The following is a 15,309-nucleotide window of genomic DNA, read 5'->3' as shown; positions in this document are numbered from 1 at the left end:
GCTGTTTTGGAGAACAGCATGCATTATTAAAAAGTAAAAAATATAAAAAAAAAAGATTATAGGACTAACAGATTAAAAAAATCAGTACTTTCTGCATAGGCATCAACTCAAACATTCACTTAATTTGTGTATAAATTTTAATTTTACATTTTTTTTTTCCTTTTACATGTGTTCTTTAACCACTCTGTTGGATACAAAAACAGTTCATACTTTGAATATCTCTGTATCCTCTCTATGAGGGTCTGCCTGCTGCTGGTGGAGCTTCACCTCCTGAAAACTTAACACACCAAAAGCTTGTTAATCTTCAGCTTTGGCCTCCATTTCCTCTGCGTCATCGTCTCCGTCCACCTCTGCGTTCTCTCTCTCCAAACGCTCCAGCTGTCTCTGTAACTCCGTCTCATCCGTATCGGTCACCACTTTAGGCTGAAATCATACATGCGCAATGACATATGTAGAACTTCTCAAAACTAATAGATTATAATCTGAAAGTTTTAGGATTAATGCTATATCGAAGAGACAGACCTCCATCTGGACATTGAAGACGCCTCGTTTCTCCTCAATCTTCTCCTTAATGACAGCCATGGCCTGGTTGAGCATGGAGAGACCTTCGGTCCGTTCCAGAGTGGTGGTGGTCATCACATACCGTGGGGGAGCTATTAGGTTTATCTAAACCCAAAAGAAAATCACTGACTCATTTCTGAACATGCTTAATACATGAGGACAAATGTTTTTCAAACAGGACCAGATTAAACCTTGTTAATTTTGTGTATAATATGATATTCATTCATGCACCTCAAAAGTAACCGGACAATCAATCAAACTGATATTTTTAATATTTGATTGCAAATTTATAAGAATTCACAAGCTTTCATGCTTAATAGTTTCCAGCTCTTTTGAAGTCACCTGTTCTCACTATTAGCAAATTGTGTTAACCCTTGCCCATGGGACCCAGTCATAGTACAAAACGCTATAGGAAACGATCCAGAAGTTTCGAATGTCAGCACTTTTGCAAAACATGGCACCAAGTAGAAAGGAAAAAGGTCTCTGAAAGTAAAATCACTACATCACTCCACATACAGACTGCAAATTTACATCCACTTATTCATTTAGCTCCACAGGGCTTTGGACACTCAAGTCTCATTACCTTGATTGGCATGGCATCTGTGGAGCAGTTCAATCCAGCCCTCAGTGCATCTTTAACAGCATCAATGCCCTCATAGCCATAACACGCCACCTCGATGTCTAATCAGGCCAGAAAGTGAGAGCAGGGTTTCATTCAGGTCACACTTATCAACTGCTCAGCTATATATATAGTGTACATAACATAGTGGTTTCAGTACCTGCTCTGATTTTGACTGCCTGTGGTGTGAGCCTCCTGTTGATGTTATCGATGAGTACGTTTCTCTCCTCTTCTGTCAGGTCCAAACCATCCAGAATGGCAGGATCTCTGACGAGTAAAATAAGCAACAAAAGTGAAGATGTGTATAATTCATACTTTAGCTGGACACTGGAGACAAACTCATGATAAGGCACCATGTTCAGGATTTGCTATTTCTGTAAAAGGTGTCTAAAAACAAAACTAACCACCGGTGGATTATTTTAGTCCCAAAACAGCAACACAATAGGTAAGGTATATCATACATCAATAATTTTCTGTATCCCTGTTGGCTCTGTAATGTACGTACAGTAGTATGGTCCTCACAGAACTGTAACCGGACTGGTGAAATTTCAGCAGCCATGTAGAATTTACATTTACATTATTTAGAAGACGCCCTTATCCAGAGCAACTTACATTTTTTTAATACAACTGAGCAGTTGAGGGTTAAGGGCCTTGCTCAGGGGCCCAGCAGTGGCAGCTTGGTGGACGTAGGAATCGAACTCACAACCTTCCGATTGGTAGTCCAACACCTTAACCTCTAGGCTACCACAGATTTTAGGAGTCTTGTATCTGCTTTGTTTTGTGACTCCTTTATGAATTTTATGAAATTTGCTAAGTAAATATTATTACCAGCTCCCCAATGGGGTATAGAAATTCTTTAAAAGCGATCATATAAATAACAACAGATGCTCAAGCTGTTGGCATCATCATGAAATGACAATCAGCAACACGACGTGTTCTCGGTTTTAGACAAAAGTGCTGCTTTTGTAGTCTTGAGCAACTCATTATTTGAAACTATCCAATAAATCAAAAGTAAAAACTTTGCCTAAAATTACACATGCATGTGTAATAAAGCTGCAGTACTTACGACACGGCTTGTTTAAACACATCATAAGCGCCGTATCCTGGTTTCTTGTATTTCTCATCGAAAACCCAGGCAGTGCGCTGGTAGAGACTCTCCAGCTGCTCGTCCTTGGTGTACTCCAACACCTCCGCCACGTGCCTCAGAATACTGTACACCTAAAGCAAAATTCAATGTTTTGACATTGTCCTCTGACATTGAGAAAGACAATAGAATCTGTGAATGAATATTTATAGTTCACTAATGTAGCAATTATCCAGGAAAAAGCTGACTGTACAAGCAGATTTTAAGAAACCATATGATATTGACTACTCCAGGGGTGTCCAGTCAGAGACCAACTGTGTTACCGCAAAGAGACACATCATACACATGGGCACACATGAACATCACCTTTTTTCCCTGACATTTTGAGAGCGAACTTGACACAAATTGTAACTTTGAGGTATTTTCATCCCACTCACATGCACGTTTGATGAAAATACCGTATTGAACTCAAGCGAAGCAAACACGCATATTAAAAAGACACAAATACAAACTTCGATATGAACGCATGAGCCGCATGAAACCGGCCACACCTGGAATACTCGGTTGTTAATCAAAGGAAACAGCGAAATAATCTTTTATAAAAATAGTCCATAAGCACATCACTGTTGCGTTAATTCACTTACTAGTAGGTAAAAACAGGTTGGATACAAAATTATTACTACTTAATTATTAATTATTACTACTATCTTGTTTACTAGAACACTAGGTTCAGCAATAAAGTGAAAGAAGTCGAGTTTCTGGGCATTTGTTGCATTTTTAAGAAAATAAAAACTTTGTCCATTCTGTTCTAACTCAATCTGGTTTAAAATTGGCTCGATGTTGCTTAGTGGCAGGTGGAAACTTACAGTCTTGGATTTGGTAAACTTGTCCTCACACTTAATGGCTTCCTCTGGAGAGACTCTTCTCTTTGACAAGTCGATATATCCTGTACAGAGAAGCAAAACAGTTTAAAACAGAGTGGCACTAACTCGGCTCAATATGTCTGCTTTGTCTCCTTTAATGTAGAGGAGATTAAATTAGCCAGTTTGGATACAAACAAATGCATTCATAAATCGCTTGAGCATTAATATCCATATTGTAAAAAAAAAACCCAAAACAATTGTACAGTGATGCCTCGAGATACGAGTGCTTTGACATACGCATTTTTTGAGATACGAGCTGTGATTCGACCAGATTTTTGGCTTGAGATACGAGTACATTTTTGAGATACGAGCATCTGAGCCGCCGCCGCCGAAACAAAGATCTCCAACAACCACATTTGCTCTGTTTCCCCTGCCTCAGCTTCCCGCGTCTCACTCGATTAAAGCCGCCTTTCCACTGCACACGACAAACGACGGCCGATAAACAGGAAGCCATTCATTTCCTCATTCAAAGGGGCTGCGTGAGGTGCCGACCATCTGGGGATCCGTAATTTTCGGATCCATTAAAAAATTTGAACTTGTGCGACTACACCGCATCTGATATGCCGACCGGACAAGTATTTATTAAAACGACCGGCAGATGTTAGTGAGGAAAGAGTGACAAAAAAGGCAAAAACAAGTGAAGAGAAAAGCGATGAAGAAAATTAAGCAAAATTAATGAAAAGAAAACAGAAATTGTAGCAATTAAGTTCAGTTAAGAGAATTTATTAGATGATATGCATGGTTCTGTTCTGGGCAAAAATCCACGCGCCTGTCCGTGCGCATGCGTGGACAGAGCGGAGAAAGCAGCGTAAATAGAATAAACCCCCGTATAACAGAACCACTAATCATGCATAGTATTAGATATGCTCGCATATGCGTTTTTGGAAAGTAATAAATGAATGAATGGATAAATAAATAATTAGAGAGAGAGAGGGAGAGAGAGAGAAAAATATGTGGAGATTTATGACGTAAACTGGTACAGCAAACACAGGTTCCGGCATGGTGGAGTCGGGGTTGGAGGAGGGAGTTTAGATCGCGGCAGCAGCGAAGCGCTAGAGCGGCTCTATGAATGGGAATTTAAATGGTCGGGTAATATGGATGTCGTAACCGGATTGGTGCGCGTCGTGGACAGCTGATTAACAGCTGATGCACGCTTGACGACGTGGCCTGCCAGAACTAACGCGATGCTTGATTTAAGTTCATTAATTTTAGTGAAGTTTAGTTAAGTTCCATTTAAGTGTAAAGTAGCATTAAGAGTGTACAGTAGCGCAAAAGTGTACGTACGAGACAAAATTCCTCCTGTTTACTCCTCCCTCAACCTCCGTGCGCATCTTCCGTAAAGTAAAACCAGTTTATTTTAACATTCTCTTTTACTGTATGTTTTTATACAATATTTGTCATTTATAAATACAGGTACTGTACATTTTACATATTCGAAACAAACAAAACAACTGGAGTGGAATTTTGCGAGCTGGAACGGATTAATGGGATTTCAATTCATTTAAACGGGGAAAATTGCTTTGAGATACGAGCAATTTGAGATACGAGCAAAGTCACGGAACGAATTAAACTCGTATCTCGAGGCATCACTGTATCACAAGGGCGTATACTTGCATATACGGAGATTGATTCATGTGAAACTTGATTTATAGCCATTACAAAACTATTCGAAAGTACTTTAATGTTAGTCATTTTAGCTCCAAGTTTTGCCTTTTTATGGAGTTTTGTGGCTGTTACTAAATGTACGTCCACTGTGCCAGAAACATTTTACACATGGGTTTGGAAGAGTGAAGAAAATTAGTGTTATCAAAACCTCTGTAAATCTGAAGGGAATTTTCCTTTTGGCATACAAAAACATCTGAAAGTGACTAAAGGATTGAAAAGTGAGGCTGTGTATAGCTCTGTAGCTCTTCATGTACGATTGCACTGATGGCTGATGGTGCAGGAAAGTCTTTTACTCATGCTCAGTTATGAGGATAAACAACCCACCTTTCTCTTTGTCCACTCGGATAACCACGACACACTCGTTGCGTCCGATGCGGATAAGTTTGTTGATGGAGCGGATGCGACGGCGTGAGAGCTCACTCAGCAGGATCATTCCCTCGATGTTGTTGTACTCCAGCAAGCTGACGTAAGCGCCCATCTCAGCGATGGAGCGTACGTTGACCATCACCACATCCTCCACCTCCGGGAAACGGTGCTGGTAAAACCTACAGCTGAGTCCCGGCATCACTGCAACAACACATCCTTCAATTTAATTTCACACACTAATAACTAAACTTACGCAAAACCTATATGTAAACATCAGGACTTTTGTACTGCTTTGAACATGTTAGACTATGTGAAACAAACACTTAGACTAAAGAGCACGCCAGTGAGCTCCAAACTTGGAAGTAAAAGAATCAACGCTTTATCTGACACTAAATGTGAGCAAGACTGCACACATTTGGCTTTTTTCTTTACGTCACATTTAACCACCGACAAATTTGGCTAACATCTATGAGCTAATGTGGGATATAGTCGGGTGTGTTCTGTAGCAGAGCATAAAAGAACAAAAAAGATGCACAGGTGAAACTATTCATCACAGCAACAATCAATAGGTCCCAACCTAGTAATCCTCAGACAATCCAAGCTGCAGGTTACCATCTCTAAAACAGGAAAAAGAGGCATATCCAAATACACATTACATTCAGAATTCAGTGTTCCAGACGGATTTTCTCAACCTGAAATTGCTCATTGACACATCCTTCTAGTGACAGCAATTGTGGCTCCTTTCAGTGAGTCAACTTAACAATAAGAGTCGACTTTTTTGGCTCCCAAAAGGCTTCATGTCAATAAACTGTCTCATAAATAGTTTAATTATCATCATAATATACCATGGGCGGTCTTTATTAAAAATATTATTTCAATTATTTTTAAAAAGTCAATAAAAATGGTCACTATTCCCTTTATTCTCCCGAAATTTGCAGATGATACTACGCTCATCGGTCTCATCCAAGATGGCGATGAGTCTGCATACTGGCAGGAGGTGAAGCGCCTGAAGGTGCTATGGTGCAGTCAGAACAGTCTAGAGCTAAACACCCTCAAAACTGTGGAGACGGTAGTGGACTTTAGGAAAGACCCCTCAACACTTCTCTCCCTCACAATATCCAACAGCCCGGTCTCATCTGTGGAGGCCTTCAAGTTTCTGGGCACTACCATTTCCCAAGACCTGAAATGGAAGTGCAACATAAGCTCCATCATCAAAAAGGCCCAGCAGAGGATGTACTTTCTACGTCAATTAAGGAGGTATGGTCTGCCACAGGAGCTGTTGATGCTGTTCTACACTGCAGTCATTGAATCTGTCCTGTACACATTCATCACCATCTGGTTTGGTGCAGCAACAAAACAGGACAGAAACAGACTGCACAGTAAAAACAGCAGAAAAAATAATCGGCGCCCCCCTGCCCACTCCCCAGGACTTGTACAACACAAGAACCAGAAACCGGGCAGGAAAAATCACTACTGACCCTTCGCACCCTGGACACAACCTCTTTCAGCTCCTCCCTTCTGGCAGGGGCTACAGAACTTTGCTTACTAAAACTGCCAGACACAGGAACAGTTTCTTTCCCCAGGCCCCTTATCACCCTGATCAACAACTCACCATAATTAATTATATTCACTGCTTCTTATCATAAGTACTGCATTATCAGGACTGTCAGTCATCACATCATCAGTATATATTACACACACTACTGCTGCTATATATTGTACAAAAGGCATAAGATTGCACAATATTGTTATTTGCACTTCCACACTTTATGTACATAACTGATCTGTCATTCTATATTCATATTTAATACTCATTCTGTCTATATTGTATCTCATCGTCTGCATTGTCTTGTATAGTTTGTATAGTATAGCGTTATTTATATCTGTACTTTTGAGAGTCACAAACAGCTGGAACCAAATTCCTTGTGTGTGTCAACACACTTGGCCAATAAACCTGATTCTGATTCTAAATTATTATTTTAAAATAATTCAGATGAAGGTCAAATGAACTGAATGCATTTGGACTGGTGTATTACATAATCAAACTTCTTACTGATAAACACAAAATACTGTCATATATTTACCTAAAACAAACAAACAAAATAACATAAAACACACAAAAAACATAAAAGTCTCTATCACGATTCTTCTGATGGGCGAGTCGACTCCCACGGATCAACTAAAAGAACCGGATCAAAGAGTCGCTTAACCGCAAACGACACCCTGAAGTTAAAATACGTGTTAAGAAAGGTGTTTGCTCAGTGTTTTAAATACCTGCTATTTAAGCGTGTCTGTACTTAATATTTTTATAAAATCCCTGCTGTATCACACCCTAAAACGCTCTAATACACACAGACACCGCATAATGCACACTAACACGAGCAACACACTCATATAACCCACATAAAAGGTGTGTTAATAAGATAATAAGGCATATCAGGTATATTAAATTGGGAAACACTTCAGTAGGTGGATAATAAAAGAGCTCTAAAGCGCTGCTTCACTGAGCTCCACGCCGCCACATGCAAAAAAGACAGCGGCTATAGGGTTAGCCAGCTAATGCTAATGCCGAATAACACGCTCCATTTAACATGGTAAAGGGAAACACCCTTGTAACCGAACAGCAATAAAATGCAGCATTACCTGAACGGCGATGATTCTGCCAAAATAGTATTTAAATAAAGATTCACTCTGTAATATCTCCCTTACGATAAGGAGCAGCTTCGTAGTCATGAGTTAGCAAGGAAGCCGGGAAAGCAGAAACAAGGAATGATCCAAGATGGCCGATAAGAGCAGCGGCACTTCAAAATACAAGTCTTTTTTTGTCTACAAGTCTACTTACTTGTAAACATATGTACAGCATGTTATATATATATATAAGAATCAGAATCAGATTTATTGGCCACGTGTGCTGTACATATATATATATATATGTGTTCCTTGCTAACACACGTGGCCAATAAATCTGATTCTGATTCTGATTCTTATATATATATATATATATATATATATATATATATATATATATATATATATATATATATATATATATATATATATATATAAGAATCAGAATCAGATTTATTGGCCACGTGTGTTGACAACACACACAAGGAATTTGGTTCCAGCAGTTTTTGACTGTCAAAAGTACAGACATACACAATACTATACAAACAATACAAGACAATGCAGACGATGGGATACAATATAGACAGAATGAGTATAAAATATAAATATAGAATGAATAAAATGTATAAAATATGAATATAGAATATGACAGATCAGTTATGTACATAAAGTGTGGGAGTGCAAATAACAATATTGTGCAATATTATGCTTTTGTACAATATACAACAGCAGTAGTGTGTAATATACAGATGATGTGATGACTGACAGTTCTGATAATGCAGTACTTATAGATAAGAAGCAGTGAATATAATTATATAGTGAGCAGAGTTCTGTAGCCCCTGCCAGAAGGGAGGAGCTGAAAGAGGTTGTGTCCAGGGTGCGAAGGGTCAGTAGTGATTTTTCCTGCCCGGTTTCTGGTTCTTGTGTCGTACAAGTCCTGGGGAGTGGGCAGGGGGCGCCGATTATTTTTTCTGCCTGCTGTTTTTACTGTGCGTTGCAGTCTGTTTCTGTTTCTTCTACACACACACACACACACACACACACACACACATATATATAGGTATATAGATGTAAACATATGTACAGTGAATAAATATAAAGGCTATAGCAGTACAGAGATGTGCTGACATTGTTGAAAAGTAAAAGTAAATAGTTCTAACGCTACGACAGTGCAGACACTGTTGTAAAGGATCAAGAAGTTGAAGTTTCTAAGGTTATGGCATTAAAAAAGTGTGCAAGCTGAATAAACAAGTCCACTATATATATATATATATGAATGTGAATTATTATTCAGAATGTAGAGTAAGGTATATATAGATACACATAAATAAAATAGCGCAGATGTACGTAAGGCACAATATGTGTACAAGCAACTACAAATGCAAAACGTCGATATTAAAAATAAATGTGATTAAATCGAATACATATATTTTGTACAGTATTTTTAAGCGCATATAAGCTCCTATCCACTAGAGGGCGCTTTTTCCATTCGTGTAACGGAATCACATGACTATTCGGTCAGCTGCCTGTGCGACGCGCTACCCAAATAGCTACTAGCTCCCTACGCTACGTGCACTACCTAGGGTGCGACCTAGTGCGCGGTACATTATGCGTAGCACACTTTATATCTACACGAAGCGTAATTAGAACAAGGCCGTTGCTTGCGACGGTCACAGAGATTCAGTGAAAATTATCAGCGTTGGTTCAATAACAGCCTTTACACTGGACTGTAGAAAGCCTTGTATTTAAGAACGTATATATTTATATATATATAAAATCCTCAACAAAAGGCAAAGATGTCAGGCAAAGAGCGGATCGACATATTTCCTTCTAGAATGTAAGTAGCTAACTATGCTAACCGACCTGGACGTTAGCTAGCACGAATTTGTCATTTTTATTTTTTTACGACAGTTTGGAAACATTCAGACATTCAGACCATTTCAACTGCATTGAGGTTAAATGATGAGCTTGTAAACAGTTTCCCAGCCAGAGTCTGTACACTCATTTAATCAGCTACTCGAAGCTGTTTTTATCTTAATTGCTTGATTATTTTGTAGGTAAAAACACATCATTAGAAGGTTAATGAGATCAGTTTAGTAGAATGATCAGTTTAATGGGTTAAATTCACCAACTTCCTGTAGTAAAGTCTTGTTGGTGTGTCAGAAATGTAGCTTTTCACTTTATAATAAGTATTAAATTTAAACTGAATCCCCAGTATCTTGCATTGAAGCATCATATCTGTAGTAATGATTGCAGTTATGGATATATGTGGAGATTTGGAGATCTTTATCTTCTAAGAGCTTCTGTTTAAAAGCAGAAGTCTGATTCAATCTCGTGACCTGAGCTTCGTGTGAGACTGTGAGCCTTGAAAATGAAGCCAGATCTATGTAAAGCAGAGCCACTAATATATGCTCCACATAATCTAAAGCTCATAATAAACCATTTTGAAAAAGGCTGTTGTTATTTAAGAGACTTCTAATCGTCGATGAAGTAAGGAGGCGTTAAAGGTGTCAGGAAGTTCTTTGCTATGGGAGAGTCTTTCGCAAACAGAGGCATTTTTCTTGTTGTTTTCAGTTTCTAAGGCAGGAAAAGATACGTTTTGTTTCATGAGCTTCGAGTAAAAGTGGAAAAATAAAAAAAAGATTAGTGGTGAAATGACTGTCTGTAACAGCTATAAAAGTGATATAAGTGATAGAAGAGTTTTCTTTCAGGGCGCAGACCATCATGAAGGCTCGTCTGAAAGGAGCTCAGACCGGACGAAACCTGCTGAAGAAGAAAGCAGATGCTCTGTCCATGCGTTTCCGGCAGATTCTAAGGAAAATCATTGAAGTAGGACTGTATAAGCTGACTACTATTTATCCTTATCTCTAGAATATTTATCCTGATATCTTACATACGTTAACCTGGGTTTCATGTTTATTCCCAGACTAAGACGCTGATGGGAGAGGTGATGAGGGAAGCAGCTTTCTCTTTAGCTGAAGCCAAATTTGCAGCTGGTGACTTTAGGTAAGCGCAGAGGATGTGAACATGAACATTAATTAATTGAGTGTGTGTGTGTGAGAGATAGCTACTGTATCTTGTGATCTCACTCTGTCTGTTGTTTCTTCAGCACTACAGTCATCCAGAATGTAAACAAGGCCCAGGTGAAAGTCAGAGCAAAGAAGGACAATGTTGCAGGTCTGCTTTACATGGAGTAAAAACTGAATAGGCACTACTTTGAATAAGAACCAAAAAGAACATCTTTGGCTCTTTTTGCCAACACTCAGAGCACTCAGCGTAAACCAGTCTAATGACTAAATACTTGCAGCTGAGTTTTGGGCAGATTTTATATTTAATATTTGCTTGTAGTGACAGAATTGTTACCATGTTGGATATCATACATACAAAGGCCCTTCTCTCGTGTCAAAACACTGCCCTCTTGTGATGAGTCACAATATTGCATCCACACTTTAAATGACACAGCAGGGACCTTCAGAGCAGATTTATTAAAAATGATGCAGCAAATGTAACCGTTTTCAGTAACCGTTTTCAGTAACGTTCACTTTTGACTCCAGGTGTGACTCTTCCCGTATTCGAGCACTACCAGGAAGGAGGAGACAGTAAGTCATGTTTGGAGAAATAAGAAACATAATATAAATTGAATGAGTTTATGTCTGGAACTTTTTAGAAGCAAATGTAGAGGAAATTACCAGTAGAATTGATTTGAACAGTGATTTACATATAACACATAGCATAAACTAACAGATTGATTATGTGTGTAGGCTATGAGCTGACTGGTTTAGCGAGGGGTGGAGAGCAGTTGTCCAGGCTGAAGAGGAACTATGCTAAAGCTGTGGAGCTGCTGGTGGAGTTAGCCTCCCTGCAGGTAGGGGGCACACACACATGTACTATAAGTTACATTCGTGAATGTGTGTGAATGTGTGAGAATGTGTGTGAATGTGTGTGTGATGTATTCCGGTCTTGCGCTCAATTCCATTATAGGCTCCGGATCCACTGGCAACTCTTGAGCAGGATAAAGTAATTATTAAAAGATGAATAAATGAATGTGTACTAAAAAGGCTTATGAAGAGGTAATTCGTCACAGAGAAGTCTCCAATGTGTTCAGTAGTAGACACTTTTTTTTTCCATTGGTGTTCTGGGTAGTATTCCTGGTATAAAGAATATTGAAACGTGAACCATTTTAGACAAAGATTTAATACAGGAGAGGTTGAAGTAGTGATTGTTGATCAAGAGCGATACAGAAATTCCACCCAGTTTGATGAAATTTAAGGTTACGTTTTAACATCCAGTTGTCTAGTGATAGCAAAAGTCCAGAAATATGAAGCCTGTTAAAAAAATAATGAATATATTGCTATAATACGAAACGCGTGCCGTTTCAAAGCCGTTTCATTTTCAAAGCCATACAATACACGCCACTCCCGAGCTCCCAGTGTTCTGGGTTCCTAGTCTGATCGCCTCTTCTTTCAGACCTACCTCATCAATTTACTGTCTCGTCGCTCTTTGTGCACTCTGCTGGGGATTGATCTGCATGGTCAGACAGTAACTCATGGGATTGCTGTGGATGGAGTCGCAAACATCAATTCTTTGAACCATTGTTGCGTCAGTCAGCTGTATGGTCTGGTCTTTATCAGCAGTCATTTGAAGACTTTGGCAGGACGAAATTAGTGTTGGGTCTGTGGTGAACTCAGAATTTGCACTGACCTATTAGTTCCTCAGGAGCTCTCGAATTGCACTATTCTAAACTGTTGTAGAAAGGAAATTATTTACATTTACATTATTTACAGTGTCCAGTGGTGCCAAAATGAGGATGAGGTTCCCTTTTGAGTGTGGTTCCTTTCAAGGTTTCTTCCTCATATCATCTCAGAGACTTTTTCCTCGCCGCCGTAGCCTCAGGCTTGCTCATTAGGGATAGATTTTAGAGATAAATAGTAACTTAATTTTAAACTTTAATTTTTTTAAATTCTGTTTCTATTCTTCTGTAAAGCTTCTTTGAGAGAATGTGAATTGTTAAAAGCACTATACAAATAAATTGAATGGAATTGAATTTTCTGATGTTTTCACCTTTTGTTTTTGGATAACTCCGTTTACAGACCTCCTTCGTCACCTTGGATGAAGCCATCAAGATCACTAACCGTCGCGTGAACGCCATCGAGCACGGTGAGACAGACACGAGTCTGTACCGCTCTCAGGACGTGTTCTGATGAACAAGCCTGCTTAATACGATTAAAAACCTGATTGGCCAGCATGACACATGAAGCACTTCTTTCTAAAACATTTACTTTTAAAGAAATGTTATAAAAAGTATTAAATTATAAAAGTAGTAAATATGGTTGGAGGATGAACCAATTAACCTGTGATGGAAATGGAGCATAGAGGCACAGGAAGGAAGTTTTAGGGCTTTTCTTGGACTAAGATTGACCAGAGAAAGGATGATGGTACAGATATTGCAACATGAAACATTGCAAATTAATAAAAAAACACTACAGGAGTAGTGTAGATCATTACTGTTGAATTACCGTTGAATTCTCTTTCTCTTTCCTTAGTGATTATTCCAAGGATCGAGCGAACCCTCACATACATCATCACTGAACTGGATGAGAGAGAAAGAGAAGAGTTCTACAGGTGAGTCATATACATGAGTAATCAGAAAAGATACGCCACATTTTGAAGAAGTGTTTTTTTTTGTATTTGTTTCCTATAGTACAGTATTTAGGACTAGAGCAGTTGATCGTCAAACTAATTTAAGCAAGATTAGTTAGTATACACTACCAAAGGTGTTCGGGTGGGCATGAGGGGGGGGGGGGGAGCGCACACTAAGGGGAGGCACTTAATAATTTAATAGGACAGAGCCTATTTGTGGAATATTTGATTTGCTGCTTCATAACAACTAACAACATTTTATATTTGTTCTGTGGTTCTGAATACTTAAGCGGTTTGGTCAAAATATTCACAACAGTTCTGATTAAAATACGCTTGAGTTATATGACTAAATACGTCTGCATAGTGAGAACATTTTACATGGACTTAAGAAAAAAGATTTATCCCCTAAGTAATATTATTCTGGCAAAAACTTGTGTGAATGAGTCAATATTTAGATTTACAGATAAATGATGTTGCACTTTGTGAATTGTTTATCAACCTTCCAAACAAACCACTAAAAAACGATTCAAACCATTTTTTTTTCAAACTTTACCAGCCAAAATGTATTTCTAGATTTTTTTTTGTGGTTATTAAATTGCACCCGATGTTTTGATTTAACATAATACGGGCGTCGAATAATCCAGACACAGACACGCATGATATGTGCAAGTGAATAATCTGGTCTTTACTGTCAGTTTAGTATCATAACTTCAATAAGTCTGCTTAACTGAGATCCCTCTGTCTCCCTTCGACGTCAGGTTGAAGAAGATTCAGGAGAAGAAGAAGCAGATGAGGGAGAGGACAGAGAAGGAGATAGCGCTGCGCCTGGCTGAGCTCGGTCCCATCACCGAACCAGCCAACATGGTCGATATGGAGAAAGACGAGGATCTGCTGTTTGAATGAGTCTGCGTCAGGCTTCAGCACACACTATTTATTCCGCGTGCCTACGAGGCCCAGCGTGATATATTTTGTGAAATCATCTTTGTTTTGTGTATATTTGTTGGTGCTTATTTTGTTTTCATTTTGACCTTTTTGGCAGAAAAATGCATGTTCACCTTATAACAGCTATATATGAAATATAAATTATAAATATCTGTACATTGTTGGTTTACGCTGCTAGCATTGACTGTCATTGTTCTCTGTATGGTTTATTGTCCCCGTGTGTGTGTGTGTGTGTGTGTGTGTGATTTATCATTGATGACCGTATGGAATTCCCTGAAATATCATTCCAGTTCCCTCAGGAGGATATAAGTAGGCTGTTTTATATGTAGTACGTACTTGAGTGCAACGTAGAAACCTGATGTAGTTGGTACTATAACATGTCGTACACTCTGGAACCTCCAGACCATTGATTATGTCAGAAACCTTTATGATCCCTGTGTGTGTATCTTCATACAGCTCATTGAATCCCAGTGTCATCTCACTATTAATCCACTGTTAGACATTTCAGAGTAATTCCAGTGATCCTTGCTGTGCTGAAAATCGTCCAAAATATTATTGTCATTGTGAAAGTCGTTTGGAATAAAAGTGGTTGACTTTCTTTCTCCGTTTGAACTTTTTTGTGGTTAGTCGCCAAGTCTCAGTCTGTCTTAATCAGCTGCATGTATTTATACAGTGTTTTACATGAATATTCCCCTACACCTCCAACTGAACCTTTCCACATTTTGTTGTGTTCTAGCAAAACCGAATGAATCAATTCCACAAACACTTTATAGCTCTTACCATATTTGACCAGCATGTTAAAGCTTTGTTAGTGAAATAGTCTGAAATTATGTTGTACAATGTTTGTTTACTGCAGCTCAGTCTTTTAGGTGTCACATGAC

General features: G+C 38.8%; 2 protein-coding genes across 2 annotated transcripts; one reads left to right on the top strand and one right to left on the bottom strand.

Annotated features, from left to right (window-relative positions):
- Positions 1 to 119: 119 nt before the first annotated feature.
- Positions 120 to 8,010, bottom strand: eif2s1b (eukaryotic translation initiation factor 2, subunit 1 alpha b). The gene is made up of 8 exons (XM_060866317.1): positions 7,862 to 8,010; positions 5,177 to 5,419; positions 3,131 to 3,210; positions 2,247 to 2,398; positions 1,341 to 1,447; positions 1,145 to 1,242; positions 523 to 666; positions 120 to 423 (listed from the first exon to the last, which is right to left on the bottom strand). Exons 2-8 carry the CDS (start codon positions 5,415 to 5,417, stop codon positions 298 to 300), a joined length of 948 nt encoding a protein of 315 aa, XP_060722300.1. The 5' UTR covers positions 5,418 to 5,419; positions 7,862 to 8,010; the 3' UTR covers positions 120 to 297.
- Positions 8,011 to 9,497: 1,487 nt separating this feature from the next.
- Positions 9,498 to 15,026, top strand: atp6v1d (ATPase H+ transporting V1 subunit D). The gene is made up of 9 exons (XM_060866314.1): positions 9,498 to 9,683; positions 10,558 to 10,675; positions 10,773 to 10,852; positions 10,956 to 11,023; positions 11,401 to 11,445; positions 11,608 to 11,711; positions 12,937 to 13,003; positions 13,390 to 13,468; positions 14,245 to 15,026. The coding sequence occupies exons 1-9, from the start codon at positions 9,643 to 9,645 to the stop codon at positions 14,387 to 14,389; spliced, it is 747 nt and encodes a 248-aa protein (XP_060722297.1). The 5' UTR covers positions 9,498 to 9,642; the 3' UTR covers positions 14,390 to 15,026.
- The last annotated feature ends 283 nt before the right edge of the window (positions 15,027 to 15,309 follow it).

The sequence above is a fragment of the Tachysurus vachellii genome, chromosome 3 (assembly GCF_030014155.1).
Source record: "Tachysurus vachellii isolate PV-2020 chromosome 3, HZAU_Pvac_v1, whole genome shotgun sequence".
NCBI lineage: Eukaryota > Metazoa > Chordata > Actinopteri > Siluriformes > Bagridae > Tachysurus > Tachysurus vachellii.
Note: the sequence above shows the minus strand (reverse complement) of the source record. Positions and strands in the feature narration are given on the sequence as shown.

Bases quoted from the DNA above. Each gene is read 5' to 3' on its own strand.
- eif2s1b (XM_060866317.1), bottom strand. From the start codon at position 5,417: ATGCCGGGACTCAGCTGTAGGTTTTACCAGCACCGTTTCCCGGAGGTG. The intron at 1,243-1,340 runs GTACTGAAACCA...TGGCCTGATTAG, and splicing joins GGCAGTCAAAATCAGAGCAG to ACATCGAGGTGGCGTGTTAT. The intron at 424-522 runs GTCTGTCTCTTC...GTATGATTTCAG, and splicing joins TCTTCAATGTCCAGATGGAG to CCTAAAGTGGTGACCGATAC.
- atp6v1d (XM_060866314.1), top strand. From the start codon at position 9,643: ATGTCAGGCAAAGAGCGGATCGACATATTTCCTTCTAGAAT. The intron at 10,853-10,955 runs GTAAGCGCAGAG...TTGTTTCTTCAG, and splicing joins TTTGCAGCTGGTGACTTTAG to CACTACAGTCATCCAGAATG. The intron at 11,712-12,936 runs GTAGGGGGCACA...CTCCGTTTACAG, and splicing joins TGGAGTTAGCCTCCCTGCAG to ACCTCCTTCGTCACCTTGGA.